Consider the following 22,393-nt stretch of genomic DNA (forward strand, 5'->3'; position numbering starts at 1 on the left):
CTGTTGGTAACACTTTACAATAACCATAGTTTATAAATGGTAAATAGACAATTTATAAATGGTAGACAGATAGTTTACTAATGTTTAATCATCATTTATAAACAGCATAGACCATGTATTTAAATGGTAAATAGACCATTTATAAATGGTTAATAGGCCATTTATAATTGGTCTATATGCTGTTTATAAATGATGATTAAACATTAGTAAATTACAGTATCTGTTTACCATTTATAAATGGTCTATTTACCATTTATAAACTATGGTTATTGTAAAGTGTTACCAAGTTGTTTATGTTACATTTTTACAGATATTTTTCTCTTTTTTTTGTTATGTATTAGCTATCATCTTCATGCGGCCATTTCTCTAAAATAAACTATTTTAATGTCACTTAAAATCCAAGTTCTGCTATTTAACCAGCAGCTTTTATTGCGTGAATGATTAACAGCCTGTACTGGTTTATAGTCTCTGCAACGGCAGCTGAGCACCTGCAGGCAGGAAGGAGGGTAACATAAATCCAAATAAACACGAGAGCGCACGTCGGTGAAAAGAGGATAAAGAATTCAGGCGAAAAACATTCTGGCTGCCAAACGAGACACAATAATATACAGTGTCCCTGTAAAGCCGGCGCCAATGCATCTCTGCTCTTTTGGAGATTAAATGTGAAGATGCCGCAGCCTGTGAACTGGACGCACAGATTAAGCTGATAGAAAATAAATAGATAGAGGAGAGGAGAGGCTGTGTGCTGGGAGAGTGACATTAATCCAAGCGTACATGAGTGTACCTTTTTTTTTTTCTGAGTAGAAAGTAGATGAAAATAGTATCCAGGGCGTTATGTGCTGAAAAGCCCCCGGGAGGCTTTATCCCAGTCTGACCTGTCACTGTGCTGAAGTGGGCTTGGAGCTCAGGTGTCGTCAGGAGCCTCAGAGGAGCGAAGGAGCGACGGACGGAGGAGAACAACATGAATCATGGTGAAGAACATGATTCACTGGAGAGAAGAAGTTTTCTGTTGTGTTCTCTTGTTCTGTCCTCACTGTGGCTCATGCATGACATCAGTTGTTGTTGTTTTCTGTAAAAGGGATCATGCACAATATTAAAGGGATAGTTAAACATTTTGGCAAATTGGCCCTTTGCCATAATCCCTATAGTCATAGCAGTAGGTTTGTTACCTTTAATTGTCGGTGCAAGCTGTTTTTAGAACGGCGGAGCAGAGCCGTGAGCTGCTCAGAGCTACGGTATATGGAGGCTCGTGGGATTTCTTGGTTTCCCTCATCATCAAACTCATCAAATACACAATCCAACAACTCCACAACGCTCTGGTGGACAAGTTGTGACCTGCACATTCACCACGGTATGAGATAGTAACACAACGTTACCAGACAGAGTTGTTTTAGAGGGAAATACAGAGACTGCTTGATGAAAAACTGCCCCCGACGGACACGTGCATCAGCGGTTTTGCATGAATTTCCCTCTAAAACAACTCTGTCTGGTAACGTTGTGTTATTATCTCATAGCGTGGTGAATGTGCAGGTCACAACTTGTCCACCAGAGCGTTTTGTTGTTGAGTAGTTGGATTGTGTATTTAATGAGTTTGATGAGGGAAACCAAGAAATCCCATGAGCCTCCGTAGCGTAGCTCTGAGCAGCTCACGGCTCTGCTCCGCCGTTCTAAAAATAGCTTGCACCGACAATTAAAGGTAACAAACCTACTGCTATGACTATAGGGATTATGGCAATGGGCCAATTTGCCAAAATGTTGAACTATCAATTTAGGCATAAATGTTTCCATTTAATGCAGAGTACCAGAGTTATAAGAGCTAATTTTTCTTCCATCAATATCAGTTCATGTGTATCAGTGGTGTGTGCAGCCGGCCCTGTGTATTTCCTGAAGCCTTCTCTCCTCGGTGCCCTTGACACAACAGGACGTTGTTTACTATAAACAGCAGTAACCAGCTTCCTGTGCAACTCAAGTGTGAAGATTAAATCCCTCTAAACCTCCTCATCTACTTCCTCTTAAAAACACCTGTTAATGTGGCAGACGAGAAGAGTCCTGCACCTTTTTTTTCTCCCAGTATTTCTAAGACAACAACACATAGACACACAGAGTAGCATCAGCTGTCCGTCATGTCAGAGTCCTGTACCTGAGTCGGGACAGAAATAAATCCTCCAGAGACCGGTCCTGACTCGTCCCGTCTGTTGTTGCTCATGGCGGCGACACTTCAGATGGTCTGACACATTCTTCTGTGGGCAGTCGGGCTTCCGCTCCAGGGCCTCGGCGACCATCCGACACACAAGTGCAAGACCAACAGTTGTGACTCTTGTGACTCAAGCACCCCCCAAAAAAATCTGACGAGCCGGGCTGTGGAGAGGCAAGAACCACGCTCGGCCTCGCCAAGAACCCAATTGTCATCTGAGTCACGGAGCATCTTAATTAGCCTGAAAACAGCTCAAACCGTCTCTCAGAGCGAAGAAGAGACAGCGAGTTTAATTACTTTGTGAAACATGTGGCACAGATAACGGCGCATCATGAGATAGACTGAGTTCTTTGAGTTTCTAAACGTCCTCGTCTGTCTCAGCTGTTGTAATCTTTAGCTTTTCTTCTGTTTCTGTCTCTACTGTGTGTTTCCAATGCAACACATTACAATAGTTATTCAACCTGCAACACTGAAAATATAATATGTCTCTGTCTGTTTCCGGCTGCGTCCTTGGAAACTAGACAATGACTTAAGCAGTTTTTCATAGATCAGTTTTAACCCTGTATTGTCGTATAAAGGGAAAAGCCAGCCAATGGTCCAAAGTTTCATGTAGGTAAAGCAACGACACAGCTCTGTGTTGGTTCTGCAGAGATAAGATGAGAAAATGACCCTCTTTTAGTCTGTGTGGGACAAATGGGAGGGCGCGGTGAGAGACTGCAACAGTGGATGAGCGAAGTAATTAACATGTTCATGAATTTAAATGAATTAATGGATATGCAAAGCACGGTTCCTCTGTGGATCTGAGGCTGGAACAAAGCAGCGCCGGTCCAGTCATATTGTAAAGGACTGTGGTGAACACAGTAGAATATGTGCAAATGTTTCTGAGCAGCTGGTTTGGTGACCGTCGTGTCTGACTGAGGGAACAGTCTGCAGTCATTGGTTGTTACCTTGTAGGGCTTTCAGAAGGAACTTCGCTTATTCAAACAGAATTCAAATTATTTAAAGAATGAGAACATTCGAAGGTGGAAACTGATGTTCCAACGTGTGACTTCTGCAACAAATTAACATAAACATGTTGATAAAACAAACAATTTTGTTGAGCATGACCTATAGAGCTGCAGCTTCAGATTTATGAGCAGAGTCTTTCAAATTGCCTGGTTATTAGGCTGGCGCGGTGGCCTACATGTTCCCACAATGAGTGCACACCTTTTTTTTCTTTGATCATGGATCAACTATTCATTGCACCACTGCTTATAATATATCGATTTCCCTTCTTTACGTTTTATATTGAGTTGGTAAAATGTAAGTGTGTTGCAAATTTTACATAACAGATTTGGTTGGAATGCCCTTTATGGACGCAGGACGTACTAATAAGCTGGTATAGGTGAATGTAATGAGCTTAAACAAAAATATTGTTTAAGCTCATTACATTCACAAGTTATTACATGTGTCTCCATTGTTAAAGTATTACTTCTCAGAGTTTCATCCTACAATCAGGAGTTGGGGACAGCTCTCTGTTCCGACACAACCCCCCCTGCAGCTGTCCATGGTGCTGAACTGGCTGACGTTGTTTACACTCTGCGTAGAAGTTGGTTAAGTTTAGTAAAAAGACCAGGTAGAGGCTAGACAGGCTAGAAGCATAATGAGTGTTAGATGTCATTAATATGAAAGCCCCAGTATGTAACTTATTTGGCTTTTTATTAGCAAAACAAATCAAATATGTCTTTCATAAATACGTATTTCACTGAAGTTGAATCACAGCCACATACAAATGAAAGCTTTCTGGTTCCTTAGAATGAGTTGTTACAAGTCGTTACAAATACATAAGTGGGCGACGCACCAAACCGAGGCGGCCATGTTGCATCGACAACATATTGTCACACCTGTATTGTTTTGCCTCGTGCTGGCGGACCACTTGTTTACATAGACGTATGTTTATCCTCTTACATGCAGCGTCTGTTGTCTGTCTGACGTCTGCCCGATTTCACGTGAATGCAACATCAAGAATACGTTCAGATATGCAACCGCACCGCTAGATGGGGGGAATTCCTACATATTATACCTTTAAGTATTTGCTTGTTTTGCAGTTAATTATGCACATGATCCGTTTGATCCCAAAAAGGAAAAAAGAATCAATGCGCAGCCTCCGTTTCCTTTCTGATTGCGTCCGTCTGTCCTTTCGGAGTGGGGGGGGTTCGGAATGGAGGGTATTCCCCAATAGCCTTTTTGGAATAGTGGGGTCTTTAGAAAAAATAGGAAACCCCGCTATTACGAAGAATGAAAGTCTATTTTCGGAAAGGCGGGGTGTAACCTCAGGAGTCACGTAAACATGACGTAGGTACCCAACGTCTTTTTCCAGTCAGTTGTCGACCGGGACAAGTTGCAGTAATTGATAGAACCATAAATTCTGCTCTCTACAAGAAAAAACATCTGGCCGTCAGTACACCATTAGTGGATCAAGGTTCTCACTGTGGTTCGTTGGAGTCCCAAAACTTTAGAAATGGCTTTGTAACACTTTTCAGACTGACAGATGTCAAGATCTTTTCTTGAATTTCTTTTGTTGGTCTTGGAGATCTCTCAGCCTACTTCACTTTGTTCTGTTGAGGAGATTTCTTGATTAATTTCATTTCTCCTTTATTTATTCAGGGAGGGTCAATTGAGAGCGAGCTCTCTTTTTCAATGACGCCTTGATTACAAAAAAAACACACACAATTATACAATTTACAAATTTATCAATGAATGAATTTATCATGATCCACAATTACATACAGGTTGATTCAGTCCATGATTTACCAAAGGGGAGGGCAATTACTTTTTTCCTTTAATAAATGAAATCATCATTTAAAAAACTGCATTTTATATTTATTTGGTTGATATTTGTCTATTTGTTTGATGATCTTAAACATTTAAGTGTATATGCAAAAAAGTAAGGAATCTGGATGGAGGCAAATACTTTTTCACAGCTCTGTATGTGTCAGGGTCAATGCTGACAGACAGATAGATAAACTAAGCTCACCACTGTTCTTTTATAGAAAGTGGATGAGCATAAAATCCCCCCAAATTCCACTGGACATTTAATTACTGTTCTGTATTAGAAACTGTGAATCCAGTCACTGATTTCGTCTAAAACACAATAATATAGTGAGCTCTATGCTGCAGTGCTATATAAAAACCCTGTGACTAATGTGTGTGTGTGTGTGTGGGGGGCTGCCCTAGATTTAGGATAAAAACGTGATCGACTATATTTGGGCGCATCCCAGAGTGTCCCAAAAATGTGACTTGGGATGTTTCTATTTTTGACTTTTTCACTCAGCCAGAAGCAGAGCAGAGAAGTGACCTGTACTTCAGAGGGATAACCTCACACACTTAGACTCACACTGACACGTGCTCTCTCTCTCTCTTGTCTTTCTGCCTTTGACGTCAACACCGCCGGCGTCACAGCAGATACGTCGTGCACCCTATAGTGCAGTATCAATGTATAGATCACAGATCACTGAGCATATGTTATATATTTCCTCTGTGCACATGAATTTAAATCCGACGGATTCATGATCATTGTTGCAGCTAACGCAACGCTGCAGGGTGTCTCCTGTCAACATCCAGAAATGAGGACATGGAGGGAAATCTGAAAACCTGCATTGCACCAAGTTAGGTAACATCAAAGAAGATGTTCACACACACACATACATATGCATACGACACACACTATGGCAAGCCATTTTAACATTTAAAAGCCAGACTGGATATGTGTTGTAGATATCTGTAATTCAGTTTTGCCTAGTCAAAAAGAACATTTCAGATATCTGCAACTAAATTCTTCCTATCCACAATTGTCATTTCAGATATCCACATGTTCTTCCTATAGGACAAATGACGTCACTTTTGCCATTCATGTGTATGGGGTTTGTCATTACAGATATCTACAATTCAGTTGCAGATATCCACTATGTGAATTACGGATATCTATAACTGAATTACGACTAGTACGAATTCCAGTTTGAGATATCTACAATTTGATTCTGACTAGTCATAATTCCAGTTCAAGATATCTTTATTTCACCTCAATTAAAGATATCTACATGTCCCTTTTCAGATATCTTAAATTAAGTTTTGACTAGGCGAAATGACGTTGTATCTGTAACTGGAATTATGACTAGTCAAAATGACGTCGTAGATATCTCAAACTGGAATTACTACTAGTCGTAATTCAGTTACAGATATCCGTAATGCACATAGTGGATATCCGCAACTGAATTGTAGATATCTGTAATGACAAAGCCCATACACATGAATGGCTAAAGTGACGTAATTTGTCCTAGGAAGAATGTAGTTGTGGATATCTGAAATCACAATTGTGGATAGGAAGAATGTAGTTGTGGATATCTGAAATGTTCTTTTTGACTAGGCAAACCTGAATTACAGATATCTTGAATCAAAAATGTAATTACGACAAGTCAGAAAGACGTTGTTGATATCTACAATGTTAATTCCGGAGAGTCAAACTTAGCTTTTAAATGTTAAAATGGCTTGCCATACACACACACACATGCACAGACACTTCCGACCTCTATGATCTAGATTTTTGTGTTACTTCCGAACCCCAGCAGGCAGCCCTCCCAGGCTTCAGACGCTGCAGGTCTGGCTGATGTTTCCTGTACTTTCACATTCATGAGGCTCACACTTGTGTATATCTGAGACATTAGAGAGTTGCTGTAGCTGTTTTTAGCTCCTCTCTCCTCCAGGAGCCGGCCTTGCTGCATGCATGGCTGAATAGAACATGCACTGCTTCCTCCTGACTACATGGATTTGTCAGGGATTTTTATAAATAGCTCAGCGGCAACGGCGGCGGCGGCAGCAGCACGTGTTTGCAGCAGCATACTGCAGACAAAGAATGCCGCTCATAACAGCCGGGGAGATGCAGATTTTGTCAAAACAGAGGAGGAGAGACGACACACACACACACACACAGCGGGGGCTCCTCCCATCACGTTATATATTGACAGCTCGGCACGCAACCAAACACACTCATCAATGTGTCCGCGACACGTCTCCCCTCATCAACCTCACACCGTGACCTTTGCCTGCTGAAAAAGACACATGTTGACACACATATGTAGCCGGCCGTGATGAATAAACGGTTGAAGGCTGCTGGTGTCCAGGACCAATATAGTTAAATGGCCATCCAGTATTTGATGTATTCTTACAAATTGTGTTTAATTCAAAGCTTCAGTTGCTGTGTGACAGGAATGGATTGATCTATTGACATGCAATCTGTGATTAACAGACACTAATCTTTACATATCTTTTATGATTGTGCAGCCCATTGATGTGGTTACAGGAAAAGAGTAGGGTGGGTATTGCCAAGGACCTCACGATACGATACGCATCACGATACTTGAGTCACGATACGATATCCAAATTTTGCGATATATTGCGATATTCTACGATATTCTACATAGTTCACTGAAAAATGTAAAAGGCATTATGCATCTTAAAATTCGAGTTGTATGTAGGCCTACATCAGATGATAGTGATAATTTATGGGACAAACTGAGTCAAAACAATGTAATTCAAATTACCCATGCCATTTTATACAAGTGCAAGTTACAACAACATATTTGCATGTACAACACACTGTCTGAGGTAGCAGTACAGTGGTAGCAGTACAGTGGTAGCAGTACAGTGACACCTCGTGAAGCAGAGATGCGGAAGTCGTACTGGATTTACGTCTGAAACATGATTTATTATTTGAAAAAATATCGATATTGGAGGGCATCGAGTGGAGCAGGAGGTTAAGCAGGCGCCCCATGTAGAGGCTACAGTCCTCAATCCCCCCTCTCTCTGTCTCTCTCAACTATACTATCAATAAAGGCATCAAAAGCCAAAAAAAATAAATAATAATAATCGATATTTAAATATTGCATATCGATATCGTATCGCGATATAAAGTATCGCAATATATTGCCATATCGATATTTTTCCCACCCCTAGAAAAGAGTGTGTACAGAAGCTATGTGCAATTTAGTTGCTCTCAAAATAACATAACGGTTGAATATTCATATTCATATATAATACATTTATTAGGATCTGGCTGACTGTCGCCCTTTGGTAATCAGCCAAAAGTTTGCCGATACACACCGATGTTGCCAATGTTATGTGACTTGGATTTACGCAGACATGACGTTCTTGGCTATTATTTATCCAGTTGGTGCTTGAGTAATTAAATAACGTAACAGTTTACATTATTGCTCTGTTGTTTACTCCACTCTGATACTAATGTCACTTTGCCATGTAACGATTAAACCTTACGACTGAAGACATGACAGCTGTATTAACGTTGAGCAGGAGAGGGAGTTTCTGGTTGAAGTTTGATTCACAATAACTTCATGGGTCTGAATGATGGAGGGAAGATAATGTGAACACACGTTTAAAGATGTATTCTAAATCCTGTTTTACAACTTTGACTTTTATAATATTGCTAATATCCACCTATGTTATGTTAGAGGATTGTTCATATGCTGCTTGCACCATACACCATCCCATAACAAATGCTTGAACTTTATTTAAAGGGCCAAAAGCAGCTTTTTGTTTGATATAAAATTTAATCCGCCGATATATCAACAGCAGCTTTGGCTCCAAAATATCCTTATCAGCCGGGCGCTAATTTTTTATTTCTTTCTGTCCAACAGACCTTTTCTTTAGAGTGTTGAACCAACATATTCCTGCACTTTAGTGTATTTATGCTTCAATCTGACTCAATCAGCTGAATTTACTGCAGGTAAACACCGACTATGTTTTATTTCCTCACACAACCCCATGTCAAATAACCTGAACCTGAACTTCAATAAGTATAAAGATAAAACATTGACAAGGCAACGCTGCAATACAAAGATCTTCAATAAAAATACATTAAAGTCACATTTGTATAATAAAAAACTTGAGCACTCCAGGACATTTTACATATTCTCAAGATTTTATCAAGTGAAGAGAAATAAATAAACCTCCTGCAGCAAACAGACAATGAACCTTTTCAGTGGACTGTTAATTTCCACTTTATAAACTTTCCACAAAACATCCACAAGTTTGCACAAAACCTGGATTCTTTACATTTTGAACCTTCTTAGCAGTGGGTTTTTAAAAATAGCTTTGTGCGCTGTGTTGGTGTCACTGCCGCTGTCGTCCAACCAACGCTCTTTATAACCCTCTGCAGCTTCATGGAGGAATCTGACGTAAAACTTGACCCTGACTCGTGAACCTCGGTAAATGCGCAGCGTTATTCATTCATATCCTCCTGCACCTTAAAATATCTCCAGCCCATTATTTTATTTTTATACTTTTTGCGAAAAGCTATCTCTGAAAATAACTATTCATTAACGAACTGAGTGCATCTTGAGAATGTGACTCACATAGATGAAACACAAACTGCTCTTCCAGTTCACTGCATCTGTTTTATACATAACATCTGACACATAATATGGGTGTTTCTGGAGCAGGCTGACTCATATCAACGCTGCAGCACAATCAAACTTTAGCGTTTTGCTTTCTGAGGTTTATAGAAAAGCTTCTGAAAAAGAAAAAAAAAAAACACGACTATTAACGCTGCACTGAAACCCAGATTCCTTCTTATTATATCTCATATTCACCTCCATGGGGGGAAAAAATCTTTCTTTGGTCTCTCACTCCCAAGCTTTGTTAGCAAAGCAGACAACATTTCAATTTTCATTTACAAAGAAAGATCAGAAACCATATACATTAGTCACAAGTCCATGTGTTTTCTGCACACACACATGCAATAATTCAAAACAACGTGTCAGAGATAGACGGAGGACACAAAGTGAGAATTTTAAAGAGCTTTCACATTCACATGCAGGATGGAGCAAATTAATTCCAGCAAATGGCTTTCAGTTGGATCATAATGAACGCTACATTTCATGCAATGTTCCCAATTCAAGGTCCAAACCATCAAAACAATCCACTTCTCCGACTCCACCGCTGCATTCACACCATCCACACAGACTAATATTTGTATGCATTACAAGTTTTGCACATGATTGATTCCGCTCCTTTAATAATTCCAATTGTTGTGTTTTATATCGTTGGAAAACCATGTCACCTTTACAAGGTACAACTTGTAAGGATCGTGCATTCATGCAATGAGCAAGAAATGTGCCAAAAATGCCAAAATATTCTCCTGTTGGTCTTTAGATCTGCACCAAAAGCCAAGGTAGTGTTATGTACCCAAACATTGGCCGCAGACTTTTTTGTTGTTATACGTATTTTACTTGCTGATATTGATACCACTCTAACATTTACTCTCTGGATGGTAAATCTGAGGCTGAAGCTAACAGCCAGTTAGCACAACTTAGCAGAAAGAGTGGAAACAAATGGTATGCTATGACATAATACATTATAATATAGATTTTTGAAAGGTTTTTCGGCTATTTAACAGAAAAGGTAAAAACCTATAGCATTAATGCATCCAGTCATTTGTTATATAATCTCTCTATCATGGTCATCTAGATCCAATGGAAGAATTAACATGGATGTTCAATTATGAAATGTATCTATTTATGTTGTCAGTAGGAATGGTTCCCAGTTCTATTATTTTTTTATGTGCAACAGACCTATTTTTACAGAAATGTCTGGCATTTGCCCGAGTGTCTTTATGACCATGTCCCATCTGGAGTGACTCATGTGTCCCGGGGGCAGATTACTGACAAATTGTACATGACAGCAGCAGTGTACAAATAAGATGGGACAGACCGTGATGGAAAATGGGAGTACACACATATCCTCATGAGACAGGAAGTGTTTTTTTTTTTTTTTAATCACATTCAAAAATACTAAAAGTCTATACGTTAAGATACATACTATCCAGTTTCCATAAGCAAATAAACAAACCCACTTGTGCTCACGTTTGCACAAAGCCTGTGCAAAAATGAAATGAGGTTATTATGCAGACCTTTGCAGACTATTGTGAGTTAAAACAAGCAGGATAAGGTCAGTGAAACTGCAGAGAACTCGGTTTGCAGTCGTGCAAAACTGTGCAGGAGCTTTTCTGAAACCCCGTTCACAGACAGAAGCTTCGTCAGGAGGTGAAGTTTAGTATCGGGGATGTTTGAAGCTCCCTCCACCACACTGAAGCAGTCTTGTGCATATGGAGTTGCACCTGTCGTCTACATCCAGCCCAGGCCTGTGCAGCCAGCCGGCCTTATCTCTCTGCGCTTTTTATTTCATTTATTTTTTACAATCAGTTTATTCAACAGGTCTTCAACAGAACTTATACATAGTCTAACCATGTAGGGGGAGTGGGGGGCTGCCAAACCACATGCAGCCAAAGCATCTGATTAGCCACCGTAGCAACAGCTATTTGAACACATGATTTGTCCACAACTGAAAACACTTGATGAGCTCTGAGGTTCACATTCATGCAGCAGTTAGACACATGTTCAGACCCACTGTGGCTCCAAAGCTGCTGAAGCTCTTTCAGTTGCACTTAACATATCTATGTCTTTGGTTGAAAGGTAACTATTTCTCCTAATGAAGTCAGTATGCTAACCACCCAGCCCCAGCCTGTCGTCACTTTCCAATAGCAACTCACTGTTTCCATCCACTCCTTTTTGCGTGCATTGAGGTAGGCTATATCGGATTAAAAACGCTCTATGGAAACAGTAAAACTTGATTAAATGTCATAAATATCGACAAATTTTTATCATGATCGATAAAAGGCATCATGCAATAAATGCTGATGAAACAGTTCTTTGCCGGAAAAATGTGAATTGCAATCACGTTTTAAAACAACTTACTGTAGCTTCAGTATGTGCACGGCTTTTCAAAGACATGGCGGGAGTAAACAAAGAAATACGCAGGTGGACAGACAGACAGACAGACGGATAAACTTTCCCTGAAGTGTCTTTCAACCATGATCTCCTACAACTGAACAAACCACAGGTCATGTAACATCTAACTAACGGTAGGAGCATCATCAAAACGCCACCGTCTTCTGACAGTAGCTTGGTATGTCGCAGTCAGTTGGCACATTATAGGCACTCTTATTGGGGCGCATGACGTCTGTCCGACTACCCATTTCTCCGACCATACATTTCTTTATTTTTGCGTCCATTAGTCCGACATCCCACTTCTCAGACTTAAGTAGCCCTAACCCTTAACCTTACCCTAAACCTAACCTTAAAACTGTAGAATGGGTAGTCGGAGAAATGAGCCGTCGGACTTTTGGGCAGTCGGACTGATGTATGCTCCCCTTATCATTGTAACATGTGCAATATTTACCATTTGTTGTTAGATGTGATCCATGTTTCTAAAAAGCTCGTTTCTACGACAATGACTCCAACGGTGTGCTCCACTTTTGGCTGCTGAGCATTCAGTTTTGCATTCATTCAGTGCAAAAAACGAATGGAAACACCTTCAATACACCAATTTGACGTCATTATCCACTGATTTTTTATTCGATTTAAAGCTCTTATATGGAAACACACTTTGACTTTGCTTTATTCGCATTATTTGTCTAGGTATCTTCAGATAATTCAATGTCAACAAGGAGTGGATGGAAACCTGAACAGTCCAAAAAGAAAAAGCTTACTTCTCATAACACCGTATCAAGAGTTGTGTTTTTTTTTTGTTTTTTTTTCTCCAGCAGGATCTGCACCATGAAGACCAGACTAGGCTGCCTGTCCAACAAATCCGACTCCTACAGCGACTTCTCCGAGTTCCTTCCTCCGGCCCATGAAACCACAGCCAGGTGTCTGAAGTGAGTCGTGCCAACGCGTCTTCTTCTTCTTCTTCTTCTTCTTCTTCTTCTTCTTCTTCTTCTTCTTCTTCTTCTTCTTCTTCTTCGCCTTCTTCTTCTTCTTCTTCTTCTTCTTCTTCTCCTTCTTCTTCTTCTTCTTCAGTGGGACAAATTTAAACTCAAGCTTCTGTTGTGTGAAATAACACATTTGGTCTTCGGAGTTATGAAATGAATTAAAACTGTTCAAACTTCTGAAGGGAAAAACTCTCTGAGCCAAACACAGATGATCAATCAGAGCTGTATTTTCCTGTCCAGACTTGATAGTTTTTGCGGCGATTATAGAGACAACATTGATGTATTAAACACTGTAATTGGTGTGATTAAGCCTATGTATGTCTTAATTTGGATATATTTCAATCAAAAGATATTGGAGCTTCCTTCCACTTCAAGTCAGTGCAACCATTTCCATGCAAAGTCAACACAGCTATGTACCTGAACGCATCATTACATCATCAGCTCTACTGTGGTAAAAGGTCTGACATGTTTCTAAACATCTAATGTTCTGACAAAGCACATTGGATACAATCATGTTAATGTGTTTCTTCAATCTCCAAGACGTTGTGTTTTCACCTCCCCTTCATATATATAGATAGAACATTAAAGAGCAGACAAAGGTCGGCTGTTCCCATCACTATGGAAATGTGACCAAAACATTACGATTACTTTGCAGCCCCCTCGAGCGACGGAAGTGCTGCGAGCAGGAGATAAATCATACATTAAACTCAGCCACCCTTCAATAATACATACTGTACCATCTTCTGTTAAAAATGCATGAATGAAAAGCACAGCGGTTGGTTGGCGTCTCACTTCCTGTGTGTGTGTCTCTCTCTCTCTGTTAACAGGATATCAACCGACGAGGTGGTTCGATGGTCTGAGTCGTTCGATCACCTCCTCGCTCACAAATGTAAGTGGACAGGTTTCTATGTTTCTCTTCCCTGCGGCGAACGGCCAAACTAACGGCGGCACCTAAACGCAGCAGTAAAACCTTGTTTCTGTAATAGCTTCTATTTTTCACTTGACACCTTGAGCCTTTCTTATGTAAGGCGACTCAGATCTGTGTTGTAAGGTCTCCTCACCGCGTAATGAGTCACATACTTGACCTTCCCTCTGGTCCAGACTCACTTACATGCTCTCTATTGTGTGTGACCTATACAAACAGGGTTGCACATGTGTTATCTCACTGTGACATCAGTGAACACACTGAGCTGACATATCAAAGAAAACACCTGAGGAGTCAGAGCACATTCAATCCTATTGCAATTATTTTTCAAGTTCCTTATCTTTGGTGTAATTCAACAAACACAAGCAATAACTCATGCTATACTGTGACCAACCAATATTTAATACATTGCTCATCTATTCTATGATGATATTAGATCATGCTTGAACTGATATGAATGGCATCTTTTTATTTAACTGCTTAAATCACAACGGTATATCTACCGATTTGTTACATTTGCAGGCTTGTTACTTAGCATGTAATATTTACCATGGCAACATAACAAAGCATTGACAAATATGCATATTTCGTAATCAGCACATTAAAAAAAATGTGTTTTATGGAGATTAGTCTCACTCACGACCGACTCCGATTCTGAGATCAGAGGGGAAAAAACGGCCCGACTGTTTGGATGTCTTTCAACCAATCACAGTCATTGTGCACTTGCAAAATATTGCCAGGCAGAAACAAGTTCGGCATAACACGCCCAGCAAAAAATCAGCTACAGGCAGAAAAATGGCTACATCACAGCATAATCTAAAGGGATAGTTCAACATTTTGGCAAACTGGCCCATTGCCATAATCCCTATAGTCATAGCAGTAGGTTCGTTACCTTAGTAAGTTATTTTTAGAACAGCGGAGCAGAGCGGCGAGCTGCTCAGAGCTACGCTACGGAGGCTCATGGGATTTATTGGTTTCCCTCATCAATTACACAATCCAACAACTCCAAAAAGCTTTGGTGGACAAGTTGTGACCTGCACGTTCACCACGCTATGAGATAATAACAGAACGTTACCAGACAGGGTCTTGGGCCACGGGTCTTCTTGCTTTGAAACTTTGACAGGAAAACTGGAAGAACAAGAAAGAAACTCTCATCAGAAACAGGAAGCTGCTTGTGATTCATCCAAACAATGAAAAACTGCTTCAATACAAAAAGCAAATAAAGACCTTGAGACGACGATGGATTATGTTTTCAATCAGCAAATGTCACATTTTCATACTTTTCTTCATCTTTTTAAGCTGAGTGCTTCAGAAGTCGTTTCTGTCTCGGTGCCGTCCTGTGGGATTTGAGCGGTTTAGAGACTGAACTCTAATCACAGACATTTCTAAGTGTCTCGTCCTGACTGCCAACACTTCTCAGACCGTCTTTCCATCTGTGTCCAACTCAAGCAAACACAACCAAAGTGAAAAAAAAAACACACACACACACACAAAAAACAAATCCCCAATTTGTGTTGTGTCCTTACGTCTCAAAGCTTTGGACGGTTATCCAACTGATTCAAGTCCATTATTACAACACATCCTCGTGAACATTATCTTTAAATGTTCAGGTCAGGGTTGTGACATAATGCAACACACAAGAAAGAAAAGATAATGTCGCCCTCGGGAAACATAAAGTTTTGTTAGAGAGCCAAGAATAGAGCCCACCCCCCACCCCTGCCCCCCGAGGCAGAGATACACCTGCGTATCCTGTTTCAATTGACCAAGCATTAGGGAGGTGAGCTACGACATCGAAGCATGAGCATGTACATCGAAACACACACAAACACATACACATACATTACATAAGTGAAGTCAGAGCGATAGAAGGCAGCACTGAATGTTCTCTTGATAGGATATTGCATTGACATTGGCCTTAATTTGATTTAAAAGCAGGGACAGTGTCTCCAGTGTCGCCCTTCACTGTGTAAAACTGGCTGTGTGACCTGTGCACAGTCAGCTCTGACACTTCTGCTCAGCAGAACAGAGGACGTTATGTGACATTGTGTTGTGCTGCTTCATTAGCACATTGTCCCAGGGTGGGAGTTTGTATAGATTTAAAGCCCCAGTATGTAACTTATTTGGCTTTTTATTAGCAAAAATCAAATATGTCTTTCATAAATGTATTTCAGTGTGGAATCACAGCCGCATACAAATGAAAGCTTTCTCATACCTTAGAATGAGTTGTTACAAGTCGTTACAAATACATAAGTGGGCGACGCACCGAACCGAGGCGGCCATGTTGCATCGCCATTTTTTTACGCTGAGTGGCAGTGTGACCGTAGGTAACCACGGAAACTCAGCGGATCTGTCGGCTCGGCCTGTTAAAACTGTCACCACTGTGTAGTGTGAGGAAGGACGGAGGCACTGGTGTTGCATTCAGGTGCAGTCAGGCAGACGGCCGTCGGCAAACCAACCGGATGTCATTTTACTCCACCAGAGAAAGATGGTAAACAATACGACATCACCATGACAACATATTGTCAGGCCTGTATTGTTTTGCCTCGTGCTGGCGGACCACTTGTTTACATAGACGCTTGTTTATCCTGTTACATGCAGCGTCTGTTGTCTGTCTGACGTCTGCCCGATTTCACGTGAATGCAACATCAAGAATACGTTCAGATATGCAACCGCACTGCTAGATGGGGGGAATTCCTACATACTGGGGCTTTAAAGCTTTTAAATTAGTCGTTTTTTTAGATGTTTATTACAGAAAAGGTGACTGTAATGAAATCTGAGAACAGATTCTACGGCCATGAATAAAACATAACCGTGATTCTCTCTCTAACAAAAGCACCTCCAGCAGTCTGCCCGATTTCACGTGAATGCAACATCAAGAATACGTTCCGATATGCAACCGCAACGCTAGATGGGAGGAATTCCTACATATTATACCTTTAAGTGCACGAAAACAAATCAGAATCGTCCAGAATTTCTCCTTTGCACTTTCTCTCCCTCTCTCTCTCTCTCTTGTTTTGAAGCTTGGTGTTATTATTGTTTTCGGGGCAGGGCCCCCAGAGGACTCCCAGGTCTCCAGCTGCCCTGCACTGTCCCCATCAGTCCCAGCTGCTTCCTAATTGCTCTGATGTATTTAAGCTTGCATCTGTGGACCGACGGTCTCCTGTCACTTCATTAAGAAGTTCCCCAGCAGCGCCGACTCTCACTGTGTCAGACTGACTCTTAATCCACCTGTAGCCTCCTGCCGACTCTTCAGCCTGACTTACTTCACCTGCCTCAGTCTGTCCTCAGACATTTAGCATCTCTGATTTATAAATGAACTATAATGAAAGTTCGATTGACACACCAAATACACCACCACATGGGTTTTATGATGTGGACCAATGACTTGTTGAGTAGTGGAGGCTCCATGTTTCTTCATTCCTGATGAAAATGAGATGACAATTGAATAAAAATGAATCCACGAATGATGAAATGTACCGACACTTTTATCAGCAAAAAAGAGACAAAATCCAGTCAGAAATTCTCAAATGTAAAAGGCGAGTCTATTTTCTATACAAGTTCTTGTGAACGTACAAAACCTCTCAAAGCCCACTGCATCGCCCATTTGGGCAGTTTCTAAGCTACTTGTTTCATGCTAGAGTTCACCACAGGCCTGACAATTAAGATCCGACCCACGGGTGTTGAAGCCCAGATCCGATGTGGCCGGACTCGCAACTCATTAAACATTAATTCCCCGCCCCCGTTTGTCCCATTTCCGGCATGAATGCGGCCAAAAAGGAAGAAAAAAAAAAGGAAGCCTTTGGTCCAGCCCAAGTTATTTGTTCAATGGTGGACAGAACAATATAGTCAATATCCAGTGAATATTATTCTAAACTACAGGCTTTGCAAACAATGTACAGACTCAACACACTGCTATAATATAACCCTCACAACAGATCAGATATCATGGTGTGTGTGTGCGTGTGTGTGTCTCAACATTTACTCATTCTAAAAATTTCCTTGTGCCTGTAACTTCCGCCCTCTTGTGTTATTTAGGGATTTCTTCTGTTTTGTTTGTTTGTGTGTGAGTGTGTGTGTGTGTTGTGCAACCTGCATGTTATTGTGTGTGTACACTCATGAGAAAGTGTGTGTGTGTGTGCGAGTGTGTGTGTGTGTTTTCTGTGTGAGTAATGTTGTTGAATATGCACAGATGGACCGGCCCCTCTGCTCGGCCCGGCTTTTATTAGGTAAACAGCAGAAACGAGAGCGGTGGAAATAACATGTCAACGTGACACAAGGCCGTAGAAAAAAACAACCCCCCCTCCACCCCCTACCCACCCCCCCATCTGTGTTATTAGAGACGGGCAGATATTAATTGATCACTTATCTGGACAGGAGGCTGAAAAAAGAAAGAGCTCTTTGTGGGAGGATTCCTGTTCTGATTTGTTTGTGTTCTTAAGATAATATAAGAACCATTTCCCGCTCCTCTGTGTGTGTGTGCATCATGTGTGTGTGTGCTGGAAAAATATCAACATAGGACTAAGTGTATTATCACACATCACATGATAGCGCTACTCCACGCTGGAAAAATAGCACATCACATGGAGGAGGGACTTCTGAGCTGTTGCCAGGAAATAGGTGCAACGCTGGGATGTAAATCATCGTTTTGTTGTTTGTGTGTGTGTGTGTGTGTGTGTTTAGTTCTCATAACCTCCTTGTTCTTTTTTTTTTGTTAACCCTGTGTTTAATCTTCCTCCTCCTCCTCCTCCTCCTCCTCTACTCAGATGGCCTGGCTGCCTTCCGGACGTTTCTCAAGACGGAGTTCAGCGACGAGAACATCGAGTTCTGGATGGCCTGCGAGGAGTACAAGAAAATCAAGGGCTCGGCCAAACTGGTGACAAAAGCAAACAAGATCTTCAAGGAGTTCATTGATGTTCAGGCACCCAGAGAGGTGTGTGTACGTGTATGTGTGTGTGACAAAGTTGTTCCTGACATTTTACATCGCAAATGAACCAAAATTAGCAATTTATTTAAATATATAATTGCTATAGATGATGTTTGGTCAGGTTTAAAAAGGTAAAACCACCTTCTTTAAGGTTTTGGTTAGAAAAAATCAACTTTACACATCGAAGTACCATCTCTTTATTCTTGACAGACGGTCGTCATAATTCCTACGGCCACTAGAGGTCCGCATCACGAAAGAATAGAGATGGATGTAGCCGACATGTTGTCAGACGTAGGTTTCTGAGGAGTGATTTGTGTTACTGCACTTTCTCTATCTTTGTACAGCCTGACTGGCCACGCCCCCAAATTCTGAGCCTCATGCTGCGTTCAACTTGCAACTCAGAAAAAAACGAGCTCCGAGTTGTGTAAAATGAATTGAAAAGCATCAAACTTTGTCGATGTTTTCATGCATCTTCATCTACTTCCAAAATAAGAATAAATTGCTGCTGCATAGATATATATCCGCCACAATATGCCAAACTTCTTCCAGGCATCCATGTTCTTTCTCCTCCAAGTTAACCTGTAGCATGAGCGCTATGATGTCAGAAATTTCCGAGCTGGAGTTCCGACTTCACACTTTACGGCACTCAGACCGGAGACGGCACGTGCAAGCCAGATAAAGCGTCTTTACGACAATAACTACTAGAGCTCATGCAGTCTTCGTTCCGGCAAAACACTACCGCATTTGTCCACAGGGGGCACCAACATCAACACAAAATGAAATTTATTTGTCGATGCTTTAAGTAGTTAGCTTAAACTTAAAAACAACTTATTCTATTTGTCAAAAATAAGCTAACGATTATCATCACTTGCCTGATGAAGGGTTAAAGAGATAGTAGCATTTTTTTTAAAGTGGGGTTGTATGATCTACAAATAGCCCCTAAGTAGGGCCTACTTTAATTGCAGTAGAAGACTCTCTGCACTCCTCCCGTTAGCAACGCCAGCCCATAATAGCCCTGCCCAGAGATTTACAACATACAGGGTTGTGAACGGACCCAAAGAAACGGCCTATTTTCGCGGCCTAAAAGAGGTTTTAGGTCCAAATAAAAACTGCGTTTTTCCTGCACTTTGAAGGGCTGGAAAAAATTATATTATAGTGAACAATGGAACTGTGTTTTTTTTTCAGGTAAAACCTCTTTTAGGCCGTGAAAATAGGCCGTTTCTTTGGGTCTGTTCACAACAATGTATGTTGTAAATCTCTGGGCAGGGCTATGGGCTGGCTTTGCTAACGGGAGGAGTGCAGAGAGTCTTCTACTGCAATTAAAGTACTTAGGGGCTATTTGTAGATCATACAACCCCACTTTAAAAAGATGCTACTACCCCTTTAAACGGATGAGGTTTTTGAATTGCCCAACATGAAAATTGAACTTATAATGACCTATACTCTGCAAGTTAATAAATAAACAGTGAGTTCTATAGAAAAGCAGTGATTGTTTAAGCTTCAGTGGAGCTGGATCCGCAGTGTTTGGTCAAAACAAACCTGATAACACAACCGTGGGCATTAGTTACGCTTACACACACACTGTTACTATGTGTGGCTGTCGATATGATATGATACTTTATTGTGTATCTCTGAGTTGTTTGCTCTCTGCCTCTCCTGCATGGCAGGTCAACATTGACTACCGCACCAGGGAGAAGACCAAGCAGAGCCTGGAGGACCCGTCCCCGACCAGCCTCAACGAAGTCCAGGCCAAAGTCCACAGCCTCATGGAGAAGGACTCGTACCCGCGATTCCTCAGGTCCAAGATGTACCAAGACATGGTGAACCGGGCGCACGCACAAGGCCAGCGGCGGTCCGTCTGACACCACCAGACCACCTATGGAGCCATTTCCCTGACATTAAAAGTTGGCATTGAAAACAGAATTTGGCATTGTAATAAAAAAATTTGGCATTGAAAATAAAATTTGGCATTGTAATAAAAGTTGTATTGACACTGAAAAAAGTATTGTTGGAACACAGGCATAAAAAATACAATATTTGATTTGGATTTATAAAATATATATTATCATGTAGTTTTCAATGTCAGTCTTCAGATTTCTTTTTCATGTCCACCTTTTTCAGTGTGTTTTTTTACACTGCATTTTTCCCCAAGTCTCACTGGTTTTCAGTTTCAATTTTCTTTTTTCTGTTTCAATGTTCTTTTTTTCAATGCCAAGTTACTGTCAGGGTTTTGGCGTGGAGGGGAGGGTCTGAGTGGAGGGGATAGGGACGCATTAAGAAGAAATCTGAAGACTGACATTGAAAACTACATGATAATATATTTAAAAAAAAATCCAAATTAAATATTGTATTTTTTATGCCTGTGTTCCAACATTTTTCAATGCCGATACTTGTTTCAGTGTCAATACAACTTTTATTACAATGCAAAATTTTATTTTCAATGCCAAAATGTTTTATTACAATGCCAAATTCTGTTTTCAATGCCAACTTTTAATGTCAGGGAAATAGCTCCATAACCACCAGACCACATGAAGACGTCAGTGGACTTAAAGTTGGACCTACACTGTAAAAAATAACAAAAAACACCACTTATTCCCCCTTTGAACCATCTCTGAATATACTGTGAATCTAAAGGACGGGGCGACGCGCTCGCTCCACTGTTTCCTTTTGTCTTACACCAGCTCCGTGCATGCAATCCCTCTAGATAAGACGTGTCTCAGTGGACCGACGGGGACAGGAGGATGATGATGATGATGATGATGATGATGATGATGATGATGATGATGATGATGATGATGATGATGATGATGATAAGCTAATTATTTTACCTCTACTCAGTGCTGCTGGGTGACGTGACGGACAATATTATCGAGATAAGAATATAAACCTTTCTTTTTCCATCAGTCATGAATCATGTCTTCTGAAAATAAACACAACAACTCAGACTCAAAATAGCACAATAACATTTTCTGAGGCTCTTTCATAAACCGATGTATGAACACTGCAATTTGACCCAATTAGATGATGAATTTAGCTGCTAACTGTGGTTTTACATATTATAATAATATTAAAATAGACTTGAGGGAGGTTTAAAGTCTCTGCTGGCCTCCACGGTGTTTGTCGAGAGCAGTTTGAAGTTTATTGGCTTCATTAACCTTCATGAAGAAATGACTAATGGAGAGATAATTATTCGTCGTAATCGTCACGTTATTCCCCAGCGCTGCCTCGTACAGTACTCCTCTTCAGTTCTTTGTGGAGTAGACGCCGTCGTACGCAGGCCGACGTCGACCTGTTGTGGTAGTTTGTGTTTACACTGAACAATGAAGTGAGTGAACACTTTCATAATAATCTGAAACTGTGCCAAACTAGACTGCACTTAGGTATCGATTATAGCTACATAAATAACCCTGTGTATTGTTAACTCTTGCAGGTATTCTATGTGATAGTTAAATGTGGAGTATAAAACGAAGGGTTGGGTTTAATCTTTTTTTTTTTTTTTTTTTTAATTTTTGTTATGTTTTTGTTTGC

General features: G+C 40.8%; 1 protein-coding gene across 1 annotated transcript; it reads left to right on the forward strand.

Moving 5' to 3' along the window:
* Nucleotides 1-12,861: 12,861 nt before the first annotated feature.
* Nucleotides 12,862-20,727, forward strand: rgs8 (regulator of G protein signaling 8; the record flags this gene model as incomplete). The annotated part of the gene is made up of 4 exons (XM_083970344.1): nt 12,862-12,962; nt 13,844-13,905; nt 18,705-18,871; nt 20,533-20,727. The coding sequence occupies 4 exons, from the start codon at nt 12,862-12,864 to the stop codon at nt 20,725-20,727; spliced, it is 525 nt and encodes a 174-aa protein (XP_083826470.1).
* Between the last annotated feature and the right edge of the window lie 1,666 nt (nt 20,728-22,393).

This window comes from Trachurus trachurus (assembly GCF_905171665.1).
Source record: "Trachurus trachurus genome assembly, chromosome: 4".
NCBI lineage: Eukaryota > Metazoa > Chordata > Actinopteri > Carangiformes > Carangidae > Trachurus > Trachurus trachurus.